The sequence below is a fragment of the Scyliorhinus canicula genome, chromosome 15, assembly GCF_902713615.1.
Source record: "Scyliorhinus canicula chromosome 15, sScyCan1.1, whole genome shotgun sequence".
Taxonomy (NCBI): domain Eukaryota; kingdom Metazoa; phylum Chordata; class Chondrichthyes; order Carcharhiniformes; family Scyliorhinidae; genus Scyliorhinus; species Scyliorhinus canicula.
This window is the reverse complement of record NC_052160.1, coordinates 122,441,847-122,467,666: the sequence shown is the minus strand read 5'-3', so window position 1 is coordinate 122,467,666 and position 25,820 is coordinate 122,441,847. Positions and strand designations below refer to the sequence as shown.

The 25,820-nt window shown below is 45.1% G+C and overlaps 1 protein-coding gene across 2 annotated transcripts in view; it reads right to left on the bottom strand.

The window, feature by feature from the left end:
* Positions 1-7,901: 7,901 nt before the first annotated feature.
* The window catches only part of LOC119978510 (hematopoietic progenitor cell antigen CD34-like), a 72,376-nt gene continuing 54,457 nt past the window's right edge, over positions 7,902-25,820 (bottom strand). Inside the window, exons 4-5 of one of the 2 annotated variants that reach the window (XM_038820192.1) lie at positions 18,090-18,230; positions 7,902-10,733 (exon numbers count right to left, since the gene is read on the bottom strand). In XM_038820192.1, the coding sequence (XP_038676120.1) occupies positions 10,698-10,733; positions 18,090-18,230 (177 nt within the window). In that variant the 3' untranslated portion in view covers positions 7,902-10,697. Of the gene's footprint in view, positions 10,789-18,089; positions 18,231-25,820 lie in introns of both variants that reach the window. The other variant, XM_038820191.1, reaches the window with a different exon arrangement.

Genomic DNA, 25,820 nt, shown 5'->3' with positions numbered 1-25,820 from the left:
CAGCAAGTGTCGGTTTTCGTAGCTTCAAGCAAGTTCAAATTATGATTATCATCAAACACTCATGTTAAAACCAGTCTTGTCTTATTAGCATAGCACGCACAGTTTTTCCACCTTTTATCAAAATAAATGCCTTTGTTTAAAGAAGTTGTAGAATTTAACATAAAGGAGCTGTATTCACTTCTTCCTCCTGTCAATCCACTTGACGGCCATATTGTATTGTGGAAGGGTGAAAAAGCCTTATGCAGAGGAAATAACATATTTACCGTGAAAAATAATTAATGCGCAATTGCAGGCACCTAGTGGGATGACATTTATAGTCATTGTGCTTGAGTCTAACTGAAGCATCAAGCCTCTTGTGTAATAAAGTTCAAGTTTCAAAGGCTTAATTACCCCTGCTCTGATAAAGATGCAGCATGTCCATTGGCAACGCAGCCACAAAATGTTAATTTTTCCATCCTCTACTGAGACATTTTAATTCATGACTGTGCACAGGAAGCTTTGTAAACCTGCACACAAAATCTTTGGCAAAGGCCTAAGCAGGATCTGGAAGCACTGACACAAAACTTTGGCAAGTTGACTGCATTGTTGACTGAACTGTTAAATTAAACAAAGGATGTGTCATTACTGAGGATGCTGAGCTACACAGTTCTTTATGAATGTAAAAGTTATAAGTCAAGAAGGTCATTCATAAAAGAGGAAGCATGCCAGGAGCTCACGATCATTTGCAACAATCAGTCCCACACAGTCCCTTTGCCTACACACTAACAGTCAAATAGTAAATTCTTTTTAACTTTGCTAACACAAGATGAACTCGCCATTTTGTAGAACATAACTTGAGTATTGCTGTAAAAAGAGACATGCTGTCAAAGTTTTTCATCTTACACTCATCAGGATAGGTGCAGGAATACAACATTTCAATTTATACTGCATGAGAAAAGGATTCTGATTGGTTGGCAAGTGGACCTTGATTGGTCAAAGTGTCACCATGGATAATGCACCAGGGAACCGTTATCCCCAAACGTTAGTTTAAATTCAAAAAAAGGCAAGTCAACTCTGATTAGTCAAGGTTTGGCTTTGGAGAATGCATGAGGGAAAGGTGTTCTCCCATGCTTTTGGTTAACTGAGAAAAGTACAGTGTCTGGACATGTTCTTTCTGTTTGCAGAGGACAGGGCCCTGTGAATGTAGCTTCTAGCAAGTGTAAATGAACCACATTTGAAGCTCTAACACGATCAACCCAAGCTCGCAAAATTCAGAAAAATGGGTAGAATCTTACCAGAAAATGGCACAGTGTCAGTCCCAGTGAGAAAAACCGGTGGGATTTCTCATGGAATCTTGAACCTCTTAGAAAATAAGAAGCGAGTGGGTAGTTAACGGCATTACTTTGGCAAGGCGAAGGCTCTTAGTGCAGGGTATCGGCTTAAACAGATCTGGGCACCATCTTTAAAGGGCACACTGGCCAGCATTGAAGCTGAACGGCACACGGGCTACATCTCAGACGTCTTGGGCTCTCCCCCCCACAACGCACACACACAAATATCGCTGGGAGATCCTTCTCCCATCCATCCAACAGTCAACGCTGGCAGATTCCCCCACAACCTCTCCCCCTCCCCGTCAGTCATCGATGGCTACTTTCTCCCCATCCCCCCGGCAGTCATTGCTGACTGAATTCTCCCCCACCAATGTCCGCTTGCCCCCCCCCCCCCCCTTCCCCGACCACCAAATGGTGCTCCCACCAGGATCCTGACCTGGCATAGGTTGGCACTGCCAGGGCATATCCCTCTACCCCCCTCCGGGGGCTGTACTTACCTGTGTGCCCCTGAAGGGATCCCCTTGACTGCCTCACGCATGGCCAGACTTGGTGTAAATGATGCCAGCGTGACTTCACACGGACACCAGGTCAAGATTCCGTGAAGGGGGGTGGGGTCCTGGATAAAGTGCTTGCTAATGACATAGTAATGTATTAAAATAAGGCTCCCGTGGCACAATTCTCACTACTCCACCGGAGAGGGGGTGGGAGGGGGGGCGGTATTCCAAAACCTGATCACGCTGGAGAGAATCATACTTTTTGATTATCTCCGGAATTTGAGCCCGCACCGAGTTTCTCATAGACGTAGAGAGGGATCAAAATCACCCCCATAGTGTCTAACATCTGATATGATTCCAGGAATGAACAATCCCGAGCATGGAAATAATGTCACGAGCAACTAATTTTAAATGATCCGTTGGGCTCGTAACATGGCTCACTTATGTTTGCTGGCAGCTACACATGTTCATATGCAGGGTCCTGTTTTCTACAAACTGAAAGAACATGCCCAGCAATTGCATATGTTTCAATTAAACAAAGGCACGGGAGACAACCTTTTCTGGTGCATTCTCCGTGGCGATTCCCCAACCAACCACTTGTCAACCTATCAGCACCCTTTTCTCATGCAAAATTGTTGTTCCCTTTGAAATTTGGAATTCCTGTGAGGGTCTGTTGAGTGCAAGAGGGAAAGCTTCGACAGCATGTCTTTTTCCGGCAACAAAAGCTGAACTGTAGCTTTAGCACTTTGAGGAGCTTTTGAAAAGCTAAAGCAGAGGCATAGTAAAAGAAAATTCTGACTCAATTAAAATCAATTCCAGAAAAGTGCACAATTTGGAAAGTGTACTTTAAGAAGTCAAGCATGAAAATTATTTTTTAATGTGGACTATTCCATTTGATATTCAGAGATAAACCATTACTTCACAGTAGAAGGTTAAGATTGAAAGCTTTGAGTCAATAGTCAACCAAAACAGGGGCCAACAGAAGTTCAACAACAACATTAATCACATATTTTCAAGATTTTAAACCTGTCAACATTCTAACTTTAATAAAGTTTCCATCATGTGCTTATATTTAGAATTTGGCCATCGGTAAGTGATTTGGAAATTTCTTATGGGTAGGAATTTCCACCCCCCCTCACCGGTATGTTTTCCGGCGGCAGAGACAGCTCGTTATTGGCCGCTACGTCTATGGCGTTTTGTGTGGCTCACCCATCCCGCCGCCAGGAAACCTGCCGCAATCGGTGGTCACCTTTGACGGGACTGGATAATTCTGCCCGTGGGAAGGGATTTATGTAGTGTCGAGAGTAGCCACTAGAGGGAGCTGTAGATACAACTATATAAGGCAGTGATGCTGGACCTTAGGGGAGGAGTGTATGCAGGAGATAGCTAGTGAAGGTCATAAGAGCAGGTAGTGTGTGCAAGGTTATATTATAGTTTATACCAGTAGTGAGATTAGCAGGAGATGATATTGATCAGTTCAGTATTCTTAAGGAACAAGTGTTAAATCCCAGTTTTAGTAGTGCAAATAAAATCATAACTTTGTTTGAGTAAAAACTATACTGTGGTCTTGTGGACCCTACGACAACCATCCTGAAATAAGCAACACAAAGAACACCACAGTGACCAAATGCTTGTGCCAAAGAGGTCAATGTGAAGGAGCATCTTAAATTAGGAATGAGATGTAGAGAGGTGGATAGATTTAGGGGGGTAAATGCAGAACTCAGGATACATAGATACATAGAAGATAGGAGCAGGAGGAGGCCTTTTGGCCCTTTCAGCCTGCTCTGCCATTCACCACGATCATGGCTGATCATCCAACTCAATAGGATCTTGGCAGCCACCAATTATGAAGTGAATGAAATTGCGAATCCCACAAGACTGAGGCCAGAATTGTAGCAAAGCTGGGATCCTGGATGTTTGTCTGGCTGGAGGAGATTACAGGAGTTGGGAGAGGTCACACCGTGCAGTGATTATGAAACCGAGAATAAGAATGTTGAATAAGTACTGTGCAAGGTGATCATTCCACAGGCATCAGTCTTCATTTTCATTTTCGACCTGTTACCAAATTGCCTGCAGACTTTTGATTAACTCTGTTTACCAGAGAGCATTAGCTCCATGCAGGCGGGGAAGGCGCCGGGACTGGACGGATTCCCGGCGGACTTCTACAAAAAATTTGCGACAGCGCTGGCCCCGCACATGCGGGAGATGTTCACAGACTCGCTAGCTAGGGGCACGTTGCCACCCACGTTAGCACAGGCCTCAATCTCGCTGATACCTAAGAAAGACAAAGACCCAACGGAATGTGGGTCATACAGACCCATATCTCTGCTGAATGCAGACGCCAAAATACTGGCCAAAATCCTAGCCAAAAGGCTAGAAGACTGTGTACCTGAGGTGGTCACAGAGGACCAGACGGGCTTTGTCAAAGGTAGACAGCTGACCGCGAACATCAGGCGCCTGCTGAACGTGATAATGACCCCCTCCGGGGAGAGAACACAAGAGGTGATCGTCTCCCTGGACGCAGAAAAGGCCTTCGACAGAGTCGAATGGATATACCTCATAGAGGTACTGGAGCGGTTCGGGCTTGGAACAGGGTTCACCGCTTGGGTAAAGCTCCTGTACAACGCTCCCATGGCGAGTGTACAGACCAACAATACCAACTCCCAATACTTCCAGCTGCACAGGGGCACCAGACAAGGATGCCCACTGTCCCCGCTGCTGTTCGCACTAGCAATCGAACCGCTAGCAATCGCGCTCAGGGCAGCAAAAAATTGGAGGGGGATCCGAAGGGGAGGTAGAGAGCACAGAGTCTCACTCTATGCGGATGATCTGCTCCTCTATATCTCGGACCCACAAAGCAGCATGGACGGAATCATCGCGCTCCTGAAAGAGTTTGGAGCCTTCTCGGGCTACAAACTCAACATGAGCAAAAGTGAGATCTTCCCATTACACCCGCAAGGGGGGGGGGGGGGGGGGGGGCAGCACTAAAGGGGCTGCCGTTCAAACAAGCCCGACATAAATTCCGCTACCTGGGGATCCAAATAGCCCATGACTGGAAAGGGATCCACAAATGGAACCTCACCAGCCTGACGGAGGAAGTTAAAAAGGACCTGCAAAGATGGAACACACTCCCGCTCTCCCTCGCGGGGAGAGTTCAGACGATCAAAATGAACGTACTGCCCAGGTTCCTCTTCCTGTTTAGATCCATTCCGATCTACATCCCCAAGGCCTTTTTCAAAGCGCTGGACAAACTCATCATGGCGTTCGTATGGGGGGGTAAAAATGCTAGGATCCCAAAGAAGGTCTTACAAAAAACAAAAACCAGGAGAGGGTTAGCCCTCCCGAATCTACAATTCTACCACTGGGCAGCAACAGCCGAGCGAGTAAGGGAATGGATCCAGGAGCCAGAAGCTGAGTGGGTGCGTGCGGAGGAGGCCTCCTGCATGGGAACCTCCCTCCGGGCCCTCGCCACGGCAGCACTCCCATCCCCACCCAAAAAACACTCCAGCAGCACAGTGGTGACAGCCACCCTCCAATCCTGGAACCAACTGCGGCAGCAACTTGGCCTGACCAAAATGTCGAACAGGGCTCCCATCTGCAACAACCATAGGTTCAAACCAGCACTGACCGACGCCACCTTCAAAAGGTGGAGGCAGGACGGGGGGACACTGACAGTCAGGGACCTATACACGGACGACAGGATCGCAACACTGGACGAACTGACAGAGAAATTTCAGCTAGCTGGGGGGAACGAGCTACGGTACCTGCAGCTCAAAAACTTCCTATGAAAGGAGACAAGGACGTACCCACAACCGCCACGACAGACACTACTGGAAGACCTACTGGACGCAAGTATCCTAGAGAAAGGGAACTGTAGTGACATGTATGACCGACTGGTAGATAGGGACGACACCGTACTGGACGCAACAAGGAGGAAATGGGAGGACGACCTGGGGATGGAGATCGGGTGGGGACTCTGGAGCGAAGCACTGCATAGGGTCAACTCCACCTCCACGTGCGCAAGGCTCAGCCTGACGCAACTAAAGTGGTACATAGAGCCCACTTAACAAGAACCCGTATGAGTAGGTTCTTCCCGGAGGTGGAAGACAGATGTGAACGGTGCCAAAGAGGCCCGGCCAACCACGCCCACATGTTCTGGTCTTGCCCCAGACTCGTGGAGTACTGGACAGCCTTCTTCGAGGTAATGTCCAAAGTGGTGGGAGTGAGGGTGGAGCCATGCCCGATAGTGGCGGTCTTCGGGGTTTCAGAACAGCCAGATCTATTCCTGGGGAGGAGGGCGGATGCCCTTGCCTTTGCCTCCCTGATCGCCCGCCGTAGAATCCTGTTTGGCTGGCGGTCAGCAGCACCGCCCAGAGCTGCGGACTGGCTGTCCGACCTCTCGGAATCTCTCCAAATGGAGAAAATCAAATTTGCCATCCGAGGGTCGGACGACGGCTTCCACAGAACGTGGGAGCCATTCATGCAACTGTTCCGGGACCTATTTGTGGCCAATGTACAAGAGGAAGAATAGTCAGGGGAAGGTAGCGGGAGGGGGGGGGGGGGCTACAGGTTCGTTACGGGGGTTCGATGGCTAGCTAAGGCCCAAAACCAAGCTAAATAAACATGTTGAGGGGGGGGGGGGGGGGGGGGGGGCGCAGTTACTACTACGAAGATGCTTACCTGTAAATATGTATGTTAATTTTTGCGTGTTTGTTTTTGTTTGTTTTTTTTTTTTTTTTTTGTTTCTCTCTCCTAACAATTTGTAATTTGTTCAATATAAAATACGAAAACTGAATAAAAACATTTATAAAAAAAAAAACTCTGTTTACCAAAGTTTGATAACATTAATTTATAGCATTGCATGGTGCACTGTCACAACATTTTAAAGCAATTGCAAGAAGATGTTTTCCATGTATAAATCAGAAGGTGAGGTTACAGCATTGCAGTCCAACCTAAAAGTGTCCTTAACCGGCATCCAGCAGTCACCTTCATTCAAAATAGCAACCAAGATATCATCCAAGATAGGAATCTTGGGTGATATTTGTTCCTCATATAAATGACATGAGGTAGGCTGTGACAGTGATTCCTATGATGTTTCGATAGAGGTCAGCTAACTCAATGCAAACCACAAATTGATCTGGAATCTTTATGATGTGTATGGGGATCGAGGGGGAAAGTAAGTTGAAGTCAAAGAATGACCATAATCTTATTGGATGATGGAGGCTCGATAGAGCTGCATATGTGGCCTCGCCCTGCTCCTATTTTGTATGTTCTTATGGCAATGACAAGATCGTTGATATATTTAATCTCAGTACTTTATTGGAAGTTTACCTTTATATCTATTGAATGCATTACTGAAGCTGAGTTTTATTTCATGGGTCATAGGAAGTTGATTGGAACTGGATAACTTGTTTGACTAAGGGTACTTAATAACCAGAACTCAGTTCTGTCTGTTGGACAGTTTTGGATTAAGGGTAAAGTTACAATGTGTTAAAGTAACAATGTTACAGTTATCAAAATATTAGGTGCATTTTTAAAATGCATTATTTTAAATTAGACCCAGAAAGATTTTAAATATCGTTAATCATCTTTCAGATTTTTGAAAGAAGTAATCAATGCAATGGTTACAGAACCACTTCCATCAACAATTCCATATTACTCTGATGTTAGCCCTGTTCACATGGAGTGTGGGATTTTGAGCACCAAAAGCAATAGTCAAGTAATTGGCACCAACCATTGTTGCTAAGTCCCTTTTGAATCTTTCAGTTTGGTGATTGTTGACCCTGTCCAGTGTCAGGGAGGGCCCATTCTGGACAGCAATGTAAATCATCACAGCGTCCCGAGTTCCATGTGTGACACGGTGCTTATACTGTGGCGTTTGGAACAAAGGGGATGTGTGGCTGCAAGGCCCCAGAGCTCCTGTCAATTAATGGTGATGTGCCGGCATAGTGGACAAATGTTTAATTAAGTTTTTTAATAGAGAGTGGTGAAAATAATTGTCATGCATGCACTAACGTTTAATCTCATGCCGAATCTATTCAATGTTACTATGTTTCTCTGCAGTCAATGAGTTCTATGCAAAAATCAAAAGCTTAAATTGTTTTAACTATCTTTATTTTCTTTGCTTAGAAGTAGAAATCATTTATGAGACAAATGTTAAAACATTTTGGACACCTTACCACGATCATACGTTAGTAATCATAACACTGCAATTTTAGAGAAACTGGAAGCTGAGGAAAAACATACACGGATTATTTTATACGCAACATAATGCTGTCATTTTTAATCAAAAGCATGCGCTTAACATTTTTTTTTTAAAAAAAGCATCCACAACTATTTTAAACATTTTCCACAATGTATTTCATATTTTCAAATATTCCAAAATCTTGTCTGAGGATCAAACTTCAGAGGCACATATTCGGACACGCTGCTGTAAATCTGAGGTCCACAGGTGTCAGTAGCAAGGTGTAAAAGTACCAACATGTTTTATGGCACGTCGATAAGCAAACACTTTAAACATTGCATCCATTTCTCAGTACTAAAGCGATGTTGAAAATCTTGCAAGGGAGGTTGATAGATTGGGACATTAATACCTCTTCAGATCTCCTCAGCTAAATGTAAATTCATCAACTTAAAATATTGTTTGTTGATGCAGGCACCACTTGTTTCATTTATTCCTGGATGATCATATTGAGTGCCGCCATTTATGGTTATGTGATCACGTTGTATTAGCACAGTAAAGAAAAATATAGTGTGATCATTAAGTAACCTTTTACACTAAATCTATAACTTTCTAATGTGATGGATAGAAACTAACAGTTTACAGTATGTTATAACACATGTTTACGGCTCCCAGACAGAATGTTACGTGCAGGATGGACAACAGTTCCAATCTGCTTATTGTCACAGAATCTGGTACTATAGGTCGGCTCTCAGAACAAGGTGAACTTTTGGTAAAACATTTTATTCAAAATGAAATTGAACAGGTCCCTCTAAATCTGCATTTGTGTTGACAGCGGTGGCATGCTTGTGGCACAGGTTCCAGAAGCAGGGGGCCTCCCTCTGCTCCTGACAGCCTAAGAGTAAACCGATTGGAGTCACTGTGCTCAGCATCTAAGGGACATCCAACAAAATGACACAAAACATCCCTCTGACACGAATGCAGAAAAAAGAAACAACAGTCAGAAAGCAATATAGCAACGGGAGTGAATCCTTCCAATGTTAATGAAGCTGCCAGCACTTTGAACCAGTGGAGATTATTACCTTTGTTCGCTGGGTTAGAGAGATATTGTAAACACAGCAGGAAGATTCCCAACAATTGTCACTGCTACAGAATTGCAGGCACAACTCGAGAAGACACACAACTTGCAGTGGACTCGGTGAAAAGGAATAGTTAATTTAAGATTGTTGGGGCCAAAGTTATTTTGCAGGGTAACTGTTTTCATTCAGTGTTCTTAATGTACTGTGTACAACAAAGGTGTCGCCTGATAATATCAGTTTGGAATTCTTCAATAAGCCCACTTCATTTCCATGTGTCAGCCAGTCGGCACCTCATTCATTTTCATCACTTACCTCCTTTGCGCCATGAGGTTAGGAACACGTATTCACCTGTGGTGAGGACGTATTCCCAGATTTCTGTGGATCGATATGTAATTCCCTTGGACCCAGGAAGAGCAGACTAATTAACCAAGGACTTCAAAAGAACAGAACATAAAGCCATAGAGTTACTACAGCACAGAAGGGGGCCATTAGCCTATTCAAATCCATATAATGAAGATGATTGCATTTTTCTAGTGGCTGAGCTGGTTTAGCACAGTGGGCTAAACAGCTGGCTTGTAATGCAGAACAATGCCCGCAGTGTGGGTTTAATTCCCGTACCAGCCTCCCCGAACAGGCGCCGGAATGTGGCGACTAGGGGCTTTTCACAGAAACTTATTTGAAGCTTACTTGTGACAATAAGCTATTATTATTCCAATGTGCAAATTTTCTGATCCGTAATGCTGTGGTGTATTGGCTATTGAGAGGAAGTCAGACACTGCCCCGACAGGAATGGTGGCATGGGGGTGGTGGGCAAACCATAACATTATATTTGTAGCTATAAAAGGCCCCTTAATACCTGCATCTACTTTGATTGTCCAAACTAACATTTTTCTTTCACTTTTTGCCTTGCCTTGTCAGCAACTTGAGTATGTGGGTTGCCCTCTCAAATCTGTCTGGATGAACAGGAAACGCCAGTTACTTGAATGAATGGCATATCCGATTAACTTATGTTTGCATCAAAATGAATGTAATATGATGTGACATGCCATTTTCCCATTTGAAAATGCACTCATCAAATTGAGGCGCAGCAGCGATGGGGGAACAGACTATTTCACTGTCTTTCATCAAGTGCTGGCAGTAAGCACTGATATAATGTAGAATTTCACCCTGCACATTACCCTAATTAATGATACACTGCCTCTTACCATCCACTGCGCCAGCAGTATATATTAATTTCATATGCATTCAATCATCTCGTTGATTATCTTTCTTTGTTCGAACTGATTTCAGCTGGAAGGATCACCACCTGCCACAGAAAAAGTCAACTTTTGCGCCATACCTCTGCACACTGAATTGTAAACCAGGTCAAATAGCTAAAGGACATTTTGTGTGCGAGCAACTGTTTTGATTTCATTTTGAAATTAAATGATTTATGTTCAGTTCTGTCAGCCAAACGTATAGTACCTGGCATAAAGTCATAAATTAGAGATTCGGGCAGTGAGGCCTTGATTTCTTTCCATCGTGGGTTACAGTTCTGTGTCCGCTTCCTCTCCTTTCTTCCTCTGCTGGCCATTTCCTGTTGCCGCACCTGCCGCAGCCTTTTGGTTCTCCCCATTCTCCTGTGGTTCCCCGTTTAGTTTTGGCTTCTCATGTGCATCTGATTGGTCCTCTGAAGCAACAGAAAACATTGTGCTATCATGATCCTGTGCATCGGGCTCCTCATCCTTAAAAGAGAAAGGAGAAACTGAATGTATTGGCCAGCGCACTGCTGCTGAGCTGACGTGAGACATAGCTGGTTGCATTCTGTTGGTTAAACTGTTGATGACAAAAGGCCGTGGAATTTTGCTTGACCAGTGATTTCACAAAGGCCGCTTTTTCCTTTTTGAGTTTGCTTGGATTGTTACACCTTGAAGGAGGGCTGATTTTGCAATAATAATCTTTATTAGTGTCACAAGTAGGCTTACATTAACATGCAATGAAGTTACTATGAAAATCCCCCAGTCGCCACACTCCGACGCCTATTCGGATACACTGAGGGATAATTCAGAATGTCCTAACATTAAATGGGGGATGTTGGGTGAGATCATGGCCTTAGCTCTCTTTTCTTAACTAGCTGGGTGCTCCGGTTTCCTCTCACAAGTCCTGAAAGACATGCTGTTCAGTAATTTGGACATTCTGAATTTTCCCTCTGTGTACCCGAACAGGCGCCGGAATGTGGCGACTAGGCTTTTCACAGTCACTTTATTGCAGTGTTAATGTCAGCCTACTTGTGACAATAAAGATTATTATTATGTCAATTAATTTTACAGCTGAGTAACTAATGGTCTCTAAGAAACAAAATCTAGTCCTATTTTTTACAGACAATTTTGGTGCTCAATTTATTTTATACAAATTTATGGATTAGTCAACTTGAAAGCTGTACAATTGGTTCATGCAGTTGTTACATGATTGTCAGTGGCTCTGATCTGTAGGTACAGTGGAGGCCACCAGAGGGCTCTCACTACCCACCCAGCTGACCTACCCTACCTCCGAGTTTGAAGTAGCGACTAATCTACACAAATTCATTTTGGAAGAAAAGCAAAAACACTCATATCTACATTAGTTCTTGGGTTTGCTCAGTTAGCAGCAGAACGTGAACAAGACAAACTTACTGGACAAATCTTATATCTGTTTCATTAGTGACAGGTTAAACACCCCCTTTGTCTCCCTGGGCATTTTACATTAACCGTTAATGACAATGAGGAAAACTGAATGGAGCTTGGCAGTGAGGGTGGGGGGGGGGGGGGGGGGGGGGGGGGGAGTTGGAATACTGAATTCACAAACATGTGACTGTGGTTTGGCTTTTCCAGAGATACTACTTATCATTCTTTATCCTTTATTCTTTCACAGGATCTGGGTGTCGCTGATAAGGCCATAATTTGTTGCCCATCCCTAATTGTCCCCAAACTGAAGTGCCAATGGCGTGTTGGGCCCTTTTAGAGAGAGTCAACAACATTGCTGTGTAGTCTGGAGTCACTTGTCGGCCAGACAGGGGAAGGATGGCAAATTGCCTTTCTTGAAGTGAACCAGCTGGTTGTTTTTTAAAACAATCAATAATAGTTGTCATGGTCACCATGACTGAGACTGGCTTTGTATTCCAGATTTATGCATCGACTTTAAACTCCACCAACTGGAGGGCACGGTAGCACAGTGGTTAGCACCGATGCTTCACAGCTCCAGGGCCCCTCCAAGCTTTGATTCCCCGCTGGGTCACTGTCTGTGCGGAGTCTGCACGTTCTCCTCGTGTCTGCGTGGATTTCCTCCGGGTGCTCCGGTTTCCTTCCACAGTCCAAAGATGCACAGGTTAGATGTATTGGCAACGCTAAATTGCCCTTAGTGTCCAAAAAGATGGGGATGAGTTGCTGGGCTGCAGGGATAGGGTGGGGGTGTGGGCTTAGGTAGGGTGCTCTTTCCAAGGGCCGGTGCAGACTCGATAGGCTGAGTGGCCTCCTCCTGCACTGTAAATTCTATGATTCTATGAGCTGCTGTAGTGGGATTTGAACTCGTGTCCGCAGAACGTTAGCTCTGGAAATATGATTGTCATTGGGGTAAGACTTCTGGCCGAACTTACCGCGGTAATCATTGCGGGTGGGATGGACAATGTGGTGCATCGTTTAAAGGTCCATTGGCCTTGGGTGAGAATTTTGTGTCTGGGGCGGGCATGACCAGAAAATCCCACCCATTGATTTTGAAGTGTTCATATAGTGACGACCGCTACCTGTGCAGCTGATTGATAGTAAGAGTCCCCGGAGAGTCCAGTGACATTACCACTCTGCCGCCATCTACCCCATTTTAAATGGTGATATGGCACTCTGGGCTCGATTGAACTAAATGGGAACAAAGTCCCATAGCAAGTGTGTTGAGCCATGCGTTTCCCAGGGCTCGCAGTGACTCACATTGTACAAGGTGCCTCATACTTTACAATATGTAAAGTATGAGGCACTTCATACTTAGGTGGCCGAGGCCGCACATAGCCCCATTTTGTACATTGGGGAGCTCCGCTCACTGAACTCCCCGGTGTAGCGCGAGATCGGGAAGCCCAAATGGCGTCTGTGGTAGTCACCACTGTTGTATATATATCACATATGAGGTGTATCACGGTAAGGCCCCTGTACTACAGCTGTGGTGGTAGATCCCTGTCTGCTGGCTCTGCCCAGTAGGCGGATATAAATGTGTGGGCTCTCTGAGCTGCAGCCATTTCGGCAGCAGCTGCGGGAAGCTGCACATCTCTGCGTTATAAAGCCTCGATTACACTCTATTCTCGTCTCGCCGTAATTTTTAAAAACATTTTTTTAATTCTCCTCCTTTTTCACAATTTTTCCCTGAATTTACACCCAACAACAATCAATAACCAACAACAAATATCTCAAACCCCATAACAGTAACAACGATCCCATCCTCCCACCATGCCCAGACATCATCCCGCATGTTAACATAAACAAATGACAAAGAAAGAAAGGAATCAGGGATCACCCATAGCCATCTTCAACATACACAGCCTCCCCTCCCCCCACCCCACTCACTCCCTCCCCCCCCCCGCAACTAATGTTCGATGTTATCCAGTTCTTGAAAGTGCATAATAAATAGTGCCCATGACTTGTAGAACCCCTGCGAGCTGCCCCTCAGTTCGAACTTAACCTTCTCAAGGGTCAAGTATTCCAACAGGTCCCCCCGCCACGCCAGGGCAGAGGGTGCAGAGGCTGCTCTCCATCCCAACAGGATCCGCCTTCGGGCGATCAACGAGGCGAAGGCTATGATATCTGCCTCCGCACCCGTTTCCAACCCTGGCTGGTCAGGCACCCCGAAAATGGCCTCCCGGGGATCTGGGTCCAGCTTCACATGCACCACCTTGGAAATTACCCTAAACACCTCCTTCCAGTACTCCCCAAGCTTTGACCAGGACCAAAACATATGAACGTGGTTAGCGGGGCTCCCCCCCCCTCCCCCTCCCCCTCCCCCCTCCCCCCTCCCCCACTCCCCCCTCCCCTCCTCCCTCCCCCCCCCCCACCCCCACAACGTTCACACACATCTTCTACCCCTTCAAAGAATCGGTTCATCCTTGCCCTCGTGAGGTGTGCCCTGTACACCACCTTCAGCTGTATCAGCCCCAACCTCGCACATGAGGTGGAGGCATTCACTCTCCGGGGCACCTCACACCAGACCCCCTCCTCTATAACCTCTCCTCTATAACCGTCTCCTCGCAATTGATAGTGCATTAGCGTCCCGATCTCCGAAGCCCCGAAGTGATTCCCACATCCCCTCCCAACACCCACAGAGTGCACCCCCAGCCTGATAGCATGTGTGCAAAATATGCCAGCTTGGCACTCATTCCAGTTGGCAATGTCACCTGGGCACATTGGTAGTGCCAGGCTGGCACCCAGCAGTGCCAGGTCACCACCCTGCCCAAGGAGCATGCTGCTGGGGGCCTCTGATCCCCTGGGAGACCTCATGAGTGCCATTCTGTCTGATCCCTGTTTGTGGGCGCCAGTGCTGAATGGCGCTCACCTGAGGCGAAGGGAATGAATGTCAAAGCCTCAGGTACCTCGGGAATGTGTACATTAGAGTGAGACTAGCTGTCTTGCTCCAATATGCAGTTTGCCAAAAAGTAATCCCGCGCACAATATGCGGGATTTACATCGCAACGTCTCACGAGATTGAGTTAGATTTTACAAGGCGTTGCGAGCAGGATAAATTCTGGGAGCGGGGTCTCCCGGCTTTATAGGGCCACACTGTGGCAGGGCGAGCTGCTTTTAAGGAGCAGTGCAGCCATTGGATTGCGCCTGTCAGGTAGAGCCAATGTCAGAATGGCGCTCACAGTCGTAATGCTCTTTAACCCACGGGAGCAGAATAGAGGCTGGATGGACTTACTTGACTTTACAACATTCAGGAATGATGACAACATTGAGGAATGATGACAAATATATGATCAGCGTTCCACAATTTCAAGATTGTGTTTCCACCCCTCCACCCCCTTGAGTGCAATGAGTGCACAGTATTCCTGCCATCTATGCACAAGGAATTTAGAAGCAGTATTTAATAAGAAAATCTTAATAATTTTTCACAAGATCCCTGCTGAACGTCTGGCTCGGAGGTTTCTGCTTTCCCTTTCCACCAACAGAGTCAAATGCTGAAAGCTGAACATTTTAGTTCATGCTGAGAATTACAATGAAATTAAAACAGAAAATGCTGGAAAACACTCAGCAGGTCAAGTTCATTAACCTATAATCTCCACACCCTCCACAGATCTGTATTTAGAGAGCATTCTGCATTAAATGCCGTGAAGCATTCCAAGGTGCTTTACGGGAGTATTTTAAAACAACATCTGACACCAACACACATGAGGAGGTATTAGGACAGATGGTGAAATGCTTGGTTAAGGGTTAGGGTTTGAAGAGCTGAATTGTCAAATGTGTGAGGTCTACGGCTGTAGCCAATTTGTGTTTAAACTCTCATTCGATAAATGGGAGTTTTCCTGTTGGCCTCTCAGCTGCCTGGGCCAAAGATCTGGGTCCCCCCCCACTCCAAACCTTTCTACCTATTTCCTCTTCTAAGGTGCTTCTTTCAGTCATTAAGCATTAAGTCATCTGACCTAGTCATAGAATTTACAGTGCAGAAGGAGGCCATTCGGTCCATCAAGTCTGCACCGGCCCTTGGAAAGAGCACCCTACTTAAACCCACATCTCCACCCTGTCCCGTAACACAGTAACCTCGCCTGACCTATTTGGACACTAAGGGCAATTTAGCATGGCCAATCCACCAAACCTGCACATCTTTCGACTGTGGGAGGAAACCGGAGCACCCGGAGGAAACCCACGCAGACTCTGCACAGACATTCACCCAAGCCGGGAATCGAACCTGGATCCTAGGCCCAAATCTTCTGATTAACATCAGAACCACATTGTCTGATCACACCAAAAATTATCCCCACTTACTTGTATTTGTTTAAAAGGCCATAGCTTTGATCCATGATGTAGAATAATTCCCTCAGTGCAGAAACCCACAGAGAGCAATGAAAAGAATCAGCGCTGAAGACACTTACCTGCTTTCCGACGGCACAAAGACAAATGTTTGTGAATGGTTGGGTGTATTAATGAGTGAGTGGAGAGGTGTTAGGTTGGGTATAGGAAAGTGAGGTAAGCAGGTAAGGTAACAGGTGGGTCAAGTGGTAGGTGGTCAGGAGTGGGCAATATGGTGGGTAGCACGTGGGTAGATTGGAAGGTGGAAAGCAGGATGGTTGGATTGGATCAGGAGTGGTTGTCAGGTTTGGAGCCACTCAAGTCTGGTCGTGGGACAGCCAGATGATAGGGGGGAAGTCCGGTTGGGTCGAGTGGGGGTACATGGGTGTGAGGAGTCAGGAGGGCTGGGAGTAGTCAAGGGGCTCAAAGTTGGAGATAGTCCTTGTGAGTGACTGGGGTGTCAGTGATATAGATATAGAGGTGTTAGCCTAGGATTTTTGTGCCTAAGATTTCCAGGATAACTTTCCAGGTATCCTGGAAATCCGGGGAAGATTGTGCTCATTGCACCAGAGTTAGGACATGTTCTCTGTCACAACTAGAGTGCATGTTGTGTCAAGAATGGAGCGTGTTCACTGTGTCACAAATGGAGTGTGTTCTGTGTCATGGATCTAGCATGTTCTTTGTGTCACTCAGAGAGCATGTGTCATGCATTGAATGTGCTTACTGGTGTTATGGATATAACATTTTGTGTCATGGATAGAGTGTGTTTTGTGTCATGTATAGATTGTGTTCTCTGTGTCAGGGATGGAACGTGTTTACTGTGTCATGGATAAAATTCATTATGTACGTCATGGATACTCAGATCCTTTGGCATCAGAAAGGTGATGAGGGCATGTGTTTGCTGGTTGGAGTCAGATTGAACACATTTGGCATTTTAACATCACTCCAACCTGCATCTCCCCTCTGTCGATGGATGGCTGGGTTGGGAGAGAGTTTAACATCGAGTCCGATAATTTATTATTTATTCTGGAAATTGGGTTCAAAGTTCCCTATATATTTTCTCATTCTTCTTAATATGTACCGTTAAAAATGATCAAAGATTGTATTTTGTAAATTTAAACAAAAGGCCTTTGCAATTAGAAAGAAGCATAGAAATCTCAAATATTTATTCTGCCCCTCCCCGTTTCACTCCATGAAATCAGTTGGCTGCATATTAAATGCAAGAAACAGTTGAAAGCACAAACATTTTGAGTTAAACTTAGTTGATTGTTGAGAGAGTGTCTAAAACCATTTATAGGCATTCAATTGATGGGTGTTTTTTTTAAAGGAAAGATTTACTTTGGCACTTAATTCTTTCGTCGCATATTCGGCAGCATGGTGGCACAGTGGTTAGCACTGCTGCCTCCCAGCACCAGGGACCTGGGTTCAATTCCGACCTTGGGTGACTGTGTGGAGTTTGCACTTTCTTCCTGTATCTGCATGGGTTTCCTCCCACAGTCCAAAGATGTGCAGATTCGGTGGTTTGGCCATGCTAAAATTGCCCCTTGGTGTCCAAAGATGCGCAGGTTAGGTGGGATTACGGGAATAGGCTTCGGTGGGACGCTCTATCAGATGATCACTGCAGACTTGTTGGGCCGAATGGCCCCCTTCTGCACTGTAGGAATTCTATGTTGACTTGCTCTGAACAATCGATGTTTAACAGCTACGTTCATATTTTCAGGTTTACAAATACAGGTACTAAATTGTCCAAAACATAATGTGAAGCTTTGAGTGACACTAGTGTTCAGCAAATGAATTTCCCCCGGACACTCTGACAACAGATTAAGAAATTATGAATTTTGCACAAATTCCTATCTGGTCCCTCTCCCCCGCCCCTCCCCACACACACACACTTTATGCTGCCCATTAACACTCTGATCAGCAGCAAGACACCCCAGTGTCAAAAGATACAATCTACTATACAGATTCCATTTTGTTTTTATCACTGATACTGAATGTCAGGAAATCTTGTCTGTTCTTTAGACAATTACCAGTCTCTTGCTCTGTGGGCTCCAAGTCCGTTTGTTCATCTGTTTGTACACAACCAGTATGATTGCAGCAAGGCACAATCCACTGACAATTAATGCGATTAACACTTTAGGCGGGCCTGCTTTGTGAGACATCTGACTACCCTGAAAAGAAAGAAATATAATCTCAGTGTGACAACATTTATTTCAAAAGGCTAGCAAGAGCAGCATTTGCATATCAGACATGTTAAATTTCTAAATGCTACTGAGGTGATGTGTCGTCATTATGGGGTTTTAAATATTTATGTAGCAGTAAATGCTTTCATTCAGCATTTAATGCCACAAATTTAGTCAAAACATTGTCTTAATTCATCGCTGTCATCAAAATAGGACGAAATTTTACCAACCCTTTCAAGACTCATTACGAGGTGAGAAGGTTGGTGAAATTATAGCGGAAGGCGCTGGAAGGGGGATTGATATTTTCAAAGGCAAGAATTGTAGCAGCTTGGCCATTTGACTACCATGCCCCGGCAGCCATTTAATCCAATTATTTGGCCACTTTCACTGTCATTTAATAACTCCACTTTGATTTTCCGAACTTAGAACTGTATTGTGCACCTGTCGGCTGAAATGGGACATGGTCAGTGCATCCAGGGAGGGGGTTGAGCCCTGACAACAATACCCACCCTCGTGGCTCCGACCCCGCCCCTAGAGGGTTCACCCCTCCAATCGCTGGCGCCTGTCTGCGCGGGCACCTGGAACACGACTTTCTGATGTCGAGACCCACGGACTGTCGGTAAAATCCCAGCCACAAAATCAGAGGTCAGCTGCAAATTTCAAATCCAGCACCTCAGCAAATAAAAACGAGAAAAATTAAAACAACAACATATATTTACATCGTGCCTTTAATGGTACAAAACATCCCAAGGTGCTTCGCAGCAGACTGATAAAGCAGGATTAGACACCGAGGATGGGAATTTTCAGCCCCTCCCACTGACAGGATATTCTGATCCCGCCAAATCCGACACCCCGCAGCAGGTTCTCCCGCACGTGGGTGGACAAGCCATGCAGAAACCCCATAGACATTGGTCGGACTGGAGACAGCAGTTCGCCGCTTCCGCAACGGTTAATCCTGTGACCATGGGGGGTGGGACGGGGGGGGGGGGGGGGGGGGGGGGGGAATCCTGGCTTCAGCCATGTAAGGTGACATTAGGGCAGATGCCCAGTAGCTTGGTCAAAAAGACGGGGTTTAAAGCGCAACTTAAATTAAGGAAGTAGAGAAGCAGACACATTTCGGGAGAGAATTCCAGAGTTTATGGGCTAGGCAGCTGAAGGTACAGCCATCAAATCGTGCAGCAATTAAAACTGGAGATGCTCAAGATGCCAGAATTAGATGCATAACTGCATCACGGAGAGGTGTCAGGATGGAGGAGGTTACAGAGATGATGTGGAGATGCTGGCATTGGACTAGGGTGGGCACAGTAAGTAGTCTTACAACACCAGGTTAAAAGTCCAACAGGTTTATTTAGAATCACAAACTTTCAGAGCATAGCTCGTTCATCACCTGATGCAGCTTGTGATTCCAAATAAACCTGTTGGACTTTAACCTGGTATTATAGAGATGGGCAGAGATGAGACCATATGCCTTTAGAATGTACCAAAGCGTTTTACAGCTGATGTCACATTTCCTTTTATTGAAATATCAACAATACGTTTGAAATGTAGTCAACATTTAAATAGGGGAAACGATGGCAGCTGATTTTTCAACACCAAGTCCTGACAAACGATGATGGGACATATAATCAACTGATCTATTTGAGTGATGTTGGTGAGGGAGAAATGTTAAGTATTTCTCTGGAGAACAGCCTTGCTTTTCTTTGAATAGTTCTGTTAAGTTTTTTCTTTACAGCCTCATGAGAGGCTCTCTCTGTTGGGTGTAATATCTCACCCAAAAGACAGCAGATCTGACAATGCATCCCTTCCGCCGTACTGTATTGCATTGTCGAATCAGCTTAGATTACGTGCACAAGCTTGCTGAAGCGGAGAATCAAAACACAACCTTCTGACTCGGAGCTGAAAATGTTATTAGTGAGACAAAGCTGACACCTAAGACAACAAATATTGCAGGTTTATTGGCAAAGGACTAACAACTTAAACGAGAGGCTGCTCAAAAAACAGGATTCGAATAAGAAGTGGTCCCAAGCACTCCAGAAAACCCTGAGGTGCTTAACAATACATCCGGGTCTGAAGCACATGTTTGCCAAGTGTTTTCAATGAACACACACACAGGGGAGAGATTAGATCCCCAAAGTCTCAGCAGTTTGGCAAGTATAAAAAATGGTTTCCTTCGGAAAATTTTATGTACACAGTAGGTTTGTTTTAAATTACCATTCATTATTGATGCTTGAATTAGTTTGCTAGCTTTGTCAGCAATACAGACATATTTTAACGACGTAGATTATCCTTGGATTCTCCGGCATGTGCTGAGCTTTGATCGGAGTTTCAATCTATGATGACTACTCTATAAAGACAAGACCACCTCTGCTGTATTTATTCATAACTGTTTCAGGGTATGAGACACAGGACTACAAAGAGTCCTCAATAGGAATCTATTATTTCCTGACCAACCAGCAGAATTGGCACATGTGTGTCAAGCATCGAGAGTACAAAACGCTGGTGGAATCATCGCTTGGGTATGAGGAACAGATAGAGAAATCTGTTCCTCATCAGAAACATTAGAAATGCATGATGGAGGCGGGGGCGGGGGAAGTGGTTGATCAAAGAACAAAGAACAAAGAAAAGTACAGCACAGGAACAGGCCCTTCGGCCCTCCAAGCATGTGCCGACCATGCTGTCCGTCTAAACTAAAATCTTCTACACTTCCTGGGTCCGTATCCCTCTATTCCCATCCTATTCATGTATTTGTCAAGATGCCCCTTAAATGTCACAATCGTCCCTGCTTTCACCACCTCCTTCGGCAGCGAGTTCCAGGCACCCACTACCCTCTGTGTAAAAAACTTGCCTCGTACATCTCCTCTAAACCTTGACCCTCGCACCTTAAATCTATGCCCTCTCGTAATTGACCGCTCTACCCTGGGAAAAAGCCTTTGACTATCTACTCTGTCTATGCCCCTCATAATTTTGTAGACCTCTATCAGGTCGCCCCTCAACCTCCGTCATTCCAGTGAGACCAAACCGAGTTTATTCAATCGCTCCTCATAGCTAATGCCCCATGCAACACTTCTGCAAAGAAATGGGAGGAGAAATCATAGAAGGAGAAATCAAACAAAAAAAAGAGAACAGACCAACTAAGGCCATTTTGTTGGAGATGAAGTTGGTCTTGGGTGGCACTGCGGAATGGGCTGTTTTATACCCAGGCTGAATCTGGAAAAGTAAATGGGATGGGTCATAGAACATGTGGTCAATTCTACTTCCATTTATCAACCTGCTTTCTATTTTGCCTCCCAAGCTGGCATTCAGGTGGCACTGCCAGGATGCTAAACGGCATCTGGCTGGGGTCGCCCCCGCGAGACCGATAGATGCTGGATGCCAAACAGGTCTCTGACGCCAGCACAGCTCAGTAAGCTTTTAAGCATTTTTAACTATGCAAGTCTGGGTTTCGCCCATTGTGGGCGGGATCCAGATTGTGAAATCTCGCAAGATCTCGTTAGATCTCGTAAGGCACAACGACCGTCCGGAATCCCAGAAGAGGCCTCTCCCAGGATCTACTGGTCGGGTGCCGTTCCAATTTCGGTGGGACGCGGCCGGTAAATCGCACTTGTAATCTTTTCCTCTCCCTTACAAGAGAAGTTAATCATTGCCAGGATACAGTTCAATGAATGTTAAGGTCATTAATGTAACTGACCAGCCATATGAACATAGAAAGTGAATCCAGCCATTAAGTCAAACATGAGGGAAAAGTGAGTCATGAATGTCTTCACATGATATCCACACCTGCGTGTTTTTAATGAGGGTCATGACCCTAATAATGTGTTTCACCATATCCATTCCCGTCCCTGATCTCAAAAAATGATATTTTATTGCACTACAGAACTCAATAATTAATTAAACAATAAGCTCAATGTTCTATCAGGATTCACAAACTTAGGGAGTATCATAGCAGCAACCAACTGTTTCATCACTAAAAGAAGGCACCATGACAGCTAAATTATATCTCTGATAAATTTCCATTGTCATAAAACAACAGGGATGGATATTTCTCTCTGCTGCTGATTTCTACACCCTATAGACCTGGCACACTTTGGATAAGCAACTTGTATGCAGCTTTGTTCTATCAATCTGTATATATCTAAAACAAAAGTATATCATTTCTTGTCAATTACCTTCTCTCTTTTCTAATTCAATTGCCTCTTGCTGAGGAACAATACTCACTTCTGGTATCTTACACAAAGAGCTGTTATTCATGACAATGGAGGAGGTCTTGTGGCACAGTGGGCAGCTGCGTAACTGCCTCTGAGCCAGGTGCTCTGAGGTTGAGTCCCACATGAGGACTTGAACAGCCAAGGAAGGTGCGTTCATAACATGACCAAACAGGTTGATTATCAACCTGTAATTCCTTCCAGCACATGCTAAAGGTAGGCGCCAAGAGTGGGAGAGATTCCTGGTCACCCATGTGATGGGAAAATTGTTGGAGTCTCTACTATCACTATCCATAGCTACAAAATGCATGTAAACGTGTCAGAGTAACTCAGATCCCTTGAGCGACCTGTAACGCAACACCAAGTCAGCAATGAATGTTGGGAGATTATTCTTCTACACAAGTATCAGAACTGAACCACTGCCCTCACCTCAACGGAACTTGTACTGTGATAGGTCGATGTTCGTGAGAGTCATTGAAGGTCAAATTTGCATGTTATCTATTGCCCAATTCTCAACGTGGGGTGTTGCCATTAGAGCCAGATGGAACACTGAAACAAAGACCCACTGACTCGGAGTGCCCCATAGCCATTCCACACTGGAATGAGCATAAACTGGCTACAGAGGGGGCACTTCACTTGAGAGGATGTCCCATCTTGGAGAGTTGCCAGCCTATCAAATTAACCGTTAGCTCTCCAGTCCTTGCAGAGACGGCGCTCCAGTGGGTAGAAGAAGAAATGCAGGCGGACATCAGAGCCTATGCCCTGGCTCTGGATGTCCAGGAAACTTCAAGGGGCCCCAGGGTGGGGAGGGTAGGGAACTAACACTCCAGCGCATGCGTGGACTTCCGCCGGCTGGCGAAGTCCCTTCGGCCCCGGCTGGCGTGGCGCCAAAGGCCTTTCCCACCGGCCGGCCGGGTGCCTACCACTCCGGCGCGGGACTACCACTCAAGGTTAGGGCTTGGCCCCTAAAGGTGCGGAGAAATCCTCACCTTTGGGGCGGCCCGACGCCGGAGTGGTTCACGCCACTCCATCCCACCGGGACCCCCCGCCCTGCCAGGTAGGAGAGAATCCAGTCCTATTTCTAGGGCTCTGACAAAACAAAGATGGGAGCCAAAATACCTTGTAAAGTAATGTACATAGTAATTACAAAGCCAAGGTACATTACAGCTCCAAAATACAACATTATCCCACGGTCACTATTACCTTTGTAATTCTGCTTTTTTTTTAATCCCGCAGGATATTATTGTCCATGAATTTGGCTAGCCACCAGCAAATGATCTGGTTATTGCTGGGAAATACCTGAATTGGCTTGAAGCATTTGCTTGAAGTGCAATTATTTTTGGGGGGCCTGCTATCCAACTCAACATGTCGGCAATTGTTTCTGCTGGTGAATGTCCTTTAGACAGCACCGATACCTCCTGATCTTGCTTCTTTGGCAAGGGTAAGATTCAAAGAATACTATTCAGAGGTGAAACTTCCCCAGCGTCCATTGCAGAATTTAACTGATCGATTGTGATTTCTAGGCTAGTGTCAGATTGGGGATATTGACTAAATGAATCTAAGATACTGGAATGTGGGACCTAGCCTACTTCAATCACTAAACCCACTGGTGATGCAGGAAGCACTTGCTAAATGGGGTTAATGCAGCAGCTACGATAATTCCCAATCCCTTTGTTGTACTTCACCCCAAACCTACCTCATTGAGAGCAAGGTAGAAGCCTTTTTCAAACAATATGTGGAGTCAATGAGGTGGATCAGTAATTTCTTTACCTCCCCCCCACTACCAACTACGCTATCCCTTTTGCCAAGAAGTCGTAGGTTTTGAATAATTCCAGCTTTTGCAGCCAGGTGAAAAATAATCAGGAAACATACAGAGAGTGCAGCTGGCAAGAGAAAATTCTTGGCCTTGAGAATTAATGCAAATCAGAAATCTATTTCATTTCTGAACCAAAAATGTTGAAATGTCTATGAGAAAACGACAAGAAATAATAACCAACCGTATCTCAAACTGCTAATGGAAAATAAACTCTTTCATAGAGAATAACGGGAAGTCCAGCAAACAGAATATGACCTGAATATTTTAACCCACATAAATATTTTTACACAGTGGAAACTCTTGTAATCCAGACTATTTCCTTTGCAGATATACAACAGTATTTGATGCGTGACAAACTTCTAACTCGTTTGCCAAGAAGTTTTATGTCTGGGTCAGGATTAATTATCTTTTGGATGATTATTGCTGCAGAACAATGGGCAATTCACAATACTGGTACCTCAGCTTATTTAAGTGTTCTCTCAGGCTGAATTAACACTCAGATTTCCTTCCCATAACAAGAATAAATAAAAACGATCTTTTGTCATTGGATTAAAGAGTACAATTTTTACATTCACATAGAAACATTAAGAACTGCAGAAGTCAGCTAAATCATAGAATCTATACAGTGCAGAAGGAGGCCATTCGACCCATTGAGTCTGCAACGACCCTCCGACAGAGAACCCCACCCAGGCCCAATCCCCCGCCACATCCCTCTAACCCCACCTAACCTTTGGACACCAAGGGGCAATTGAGCATTGTCAATCCACCTAACCTGCCCATCATGGACTGTGAGAGGAAACCGAAGCACCCGGAGGAAACCGGCAGACACAGGGAGAACATGCAAACTCCACACAGTCATCCAAGGTCATAATCGAACCCGGGTCCTTGGCGCTGTGAGGCGGCAGTGCTAACCACCGTGCCACCTCTTGTGCCATCCCATTTATGTGTTTCCTCAAATGCTGTCAAATATTGCTCTTCAAATAATGCATTATTTTTATTCCCATTAAAAATATCATTGCCATCAGAAATTATAAATATTATAATAAAAGCACATAATCACTTTCATCCACAGGCAACATATTCCGATTGGACTGAAGAACTATTTGGAATTTAGGGTGATCAGGAGCAGGAATTGGAGAGTTGCTAATCAATTTGTTTGATCATTAAAAGGTGGCCCTCAAAATACAGACTTAATTTCACCGATAACCATCCAATAATATTTGTAATCTGGTATTATTTGTAGTGCACAATGCTTGTATCATTTCCACTGGTACTGCTCACGAGGAGTTGGAGATATGGAACAAACAATGTATTCTTAGGGTCACTGGTTTGCGGTGAATGCAATAACATTTTACTTTTAGGCTCAATTTGCATGGTCCTGTCTGATTTGCATATATAAGCTGTAAGTCAATTACCATGATTTCTATTTGGTAATTTTTATCTTGTATCTTCTCTGAAAGCTATAAAATGCAGAGGAAGGTCATAGAGAAGATCTCCCCAAGTTGCAAGTGGGAAACGTGTGCACCGATACGAGGGATAAGGGGAGCCATGTGGATTAGT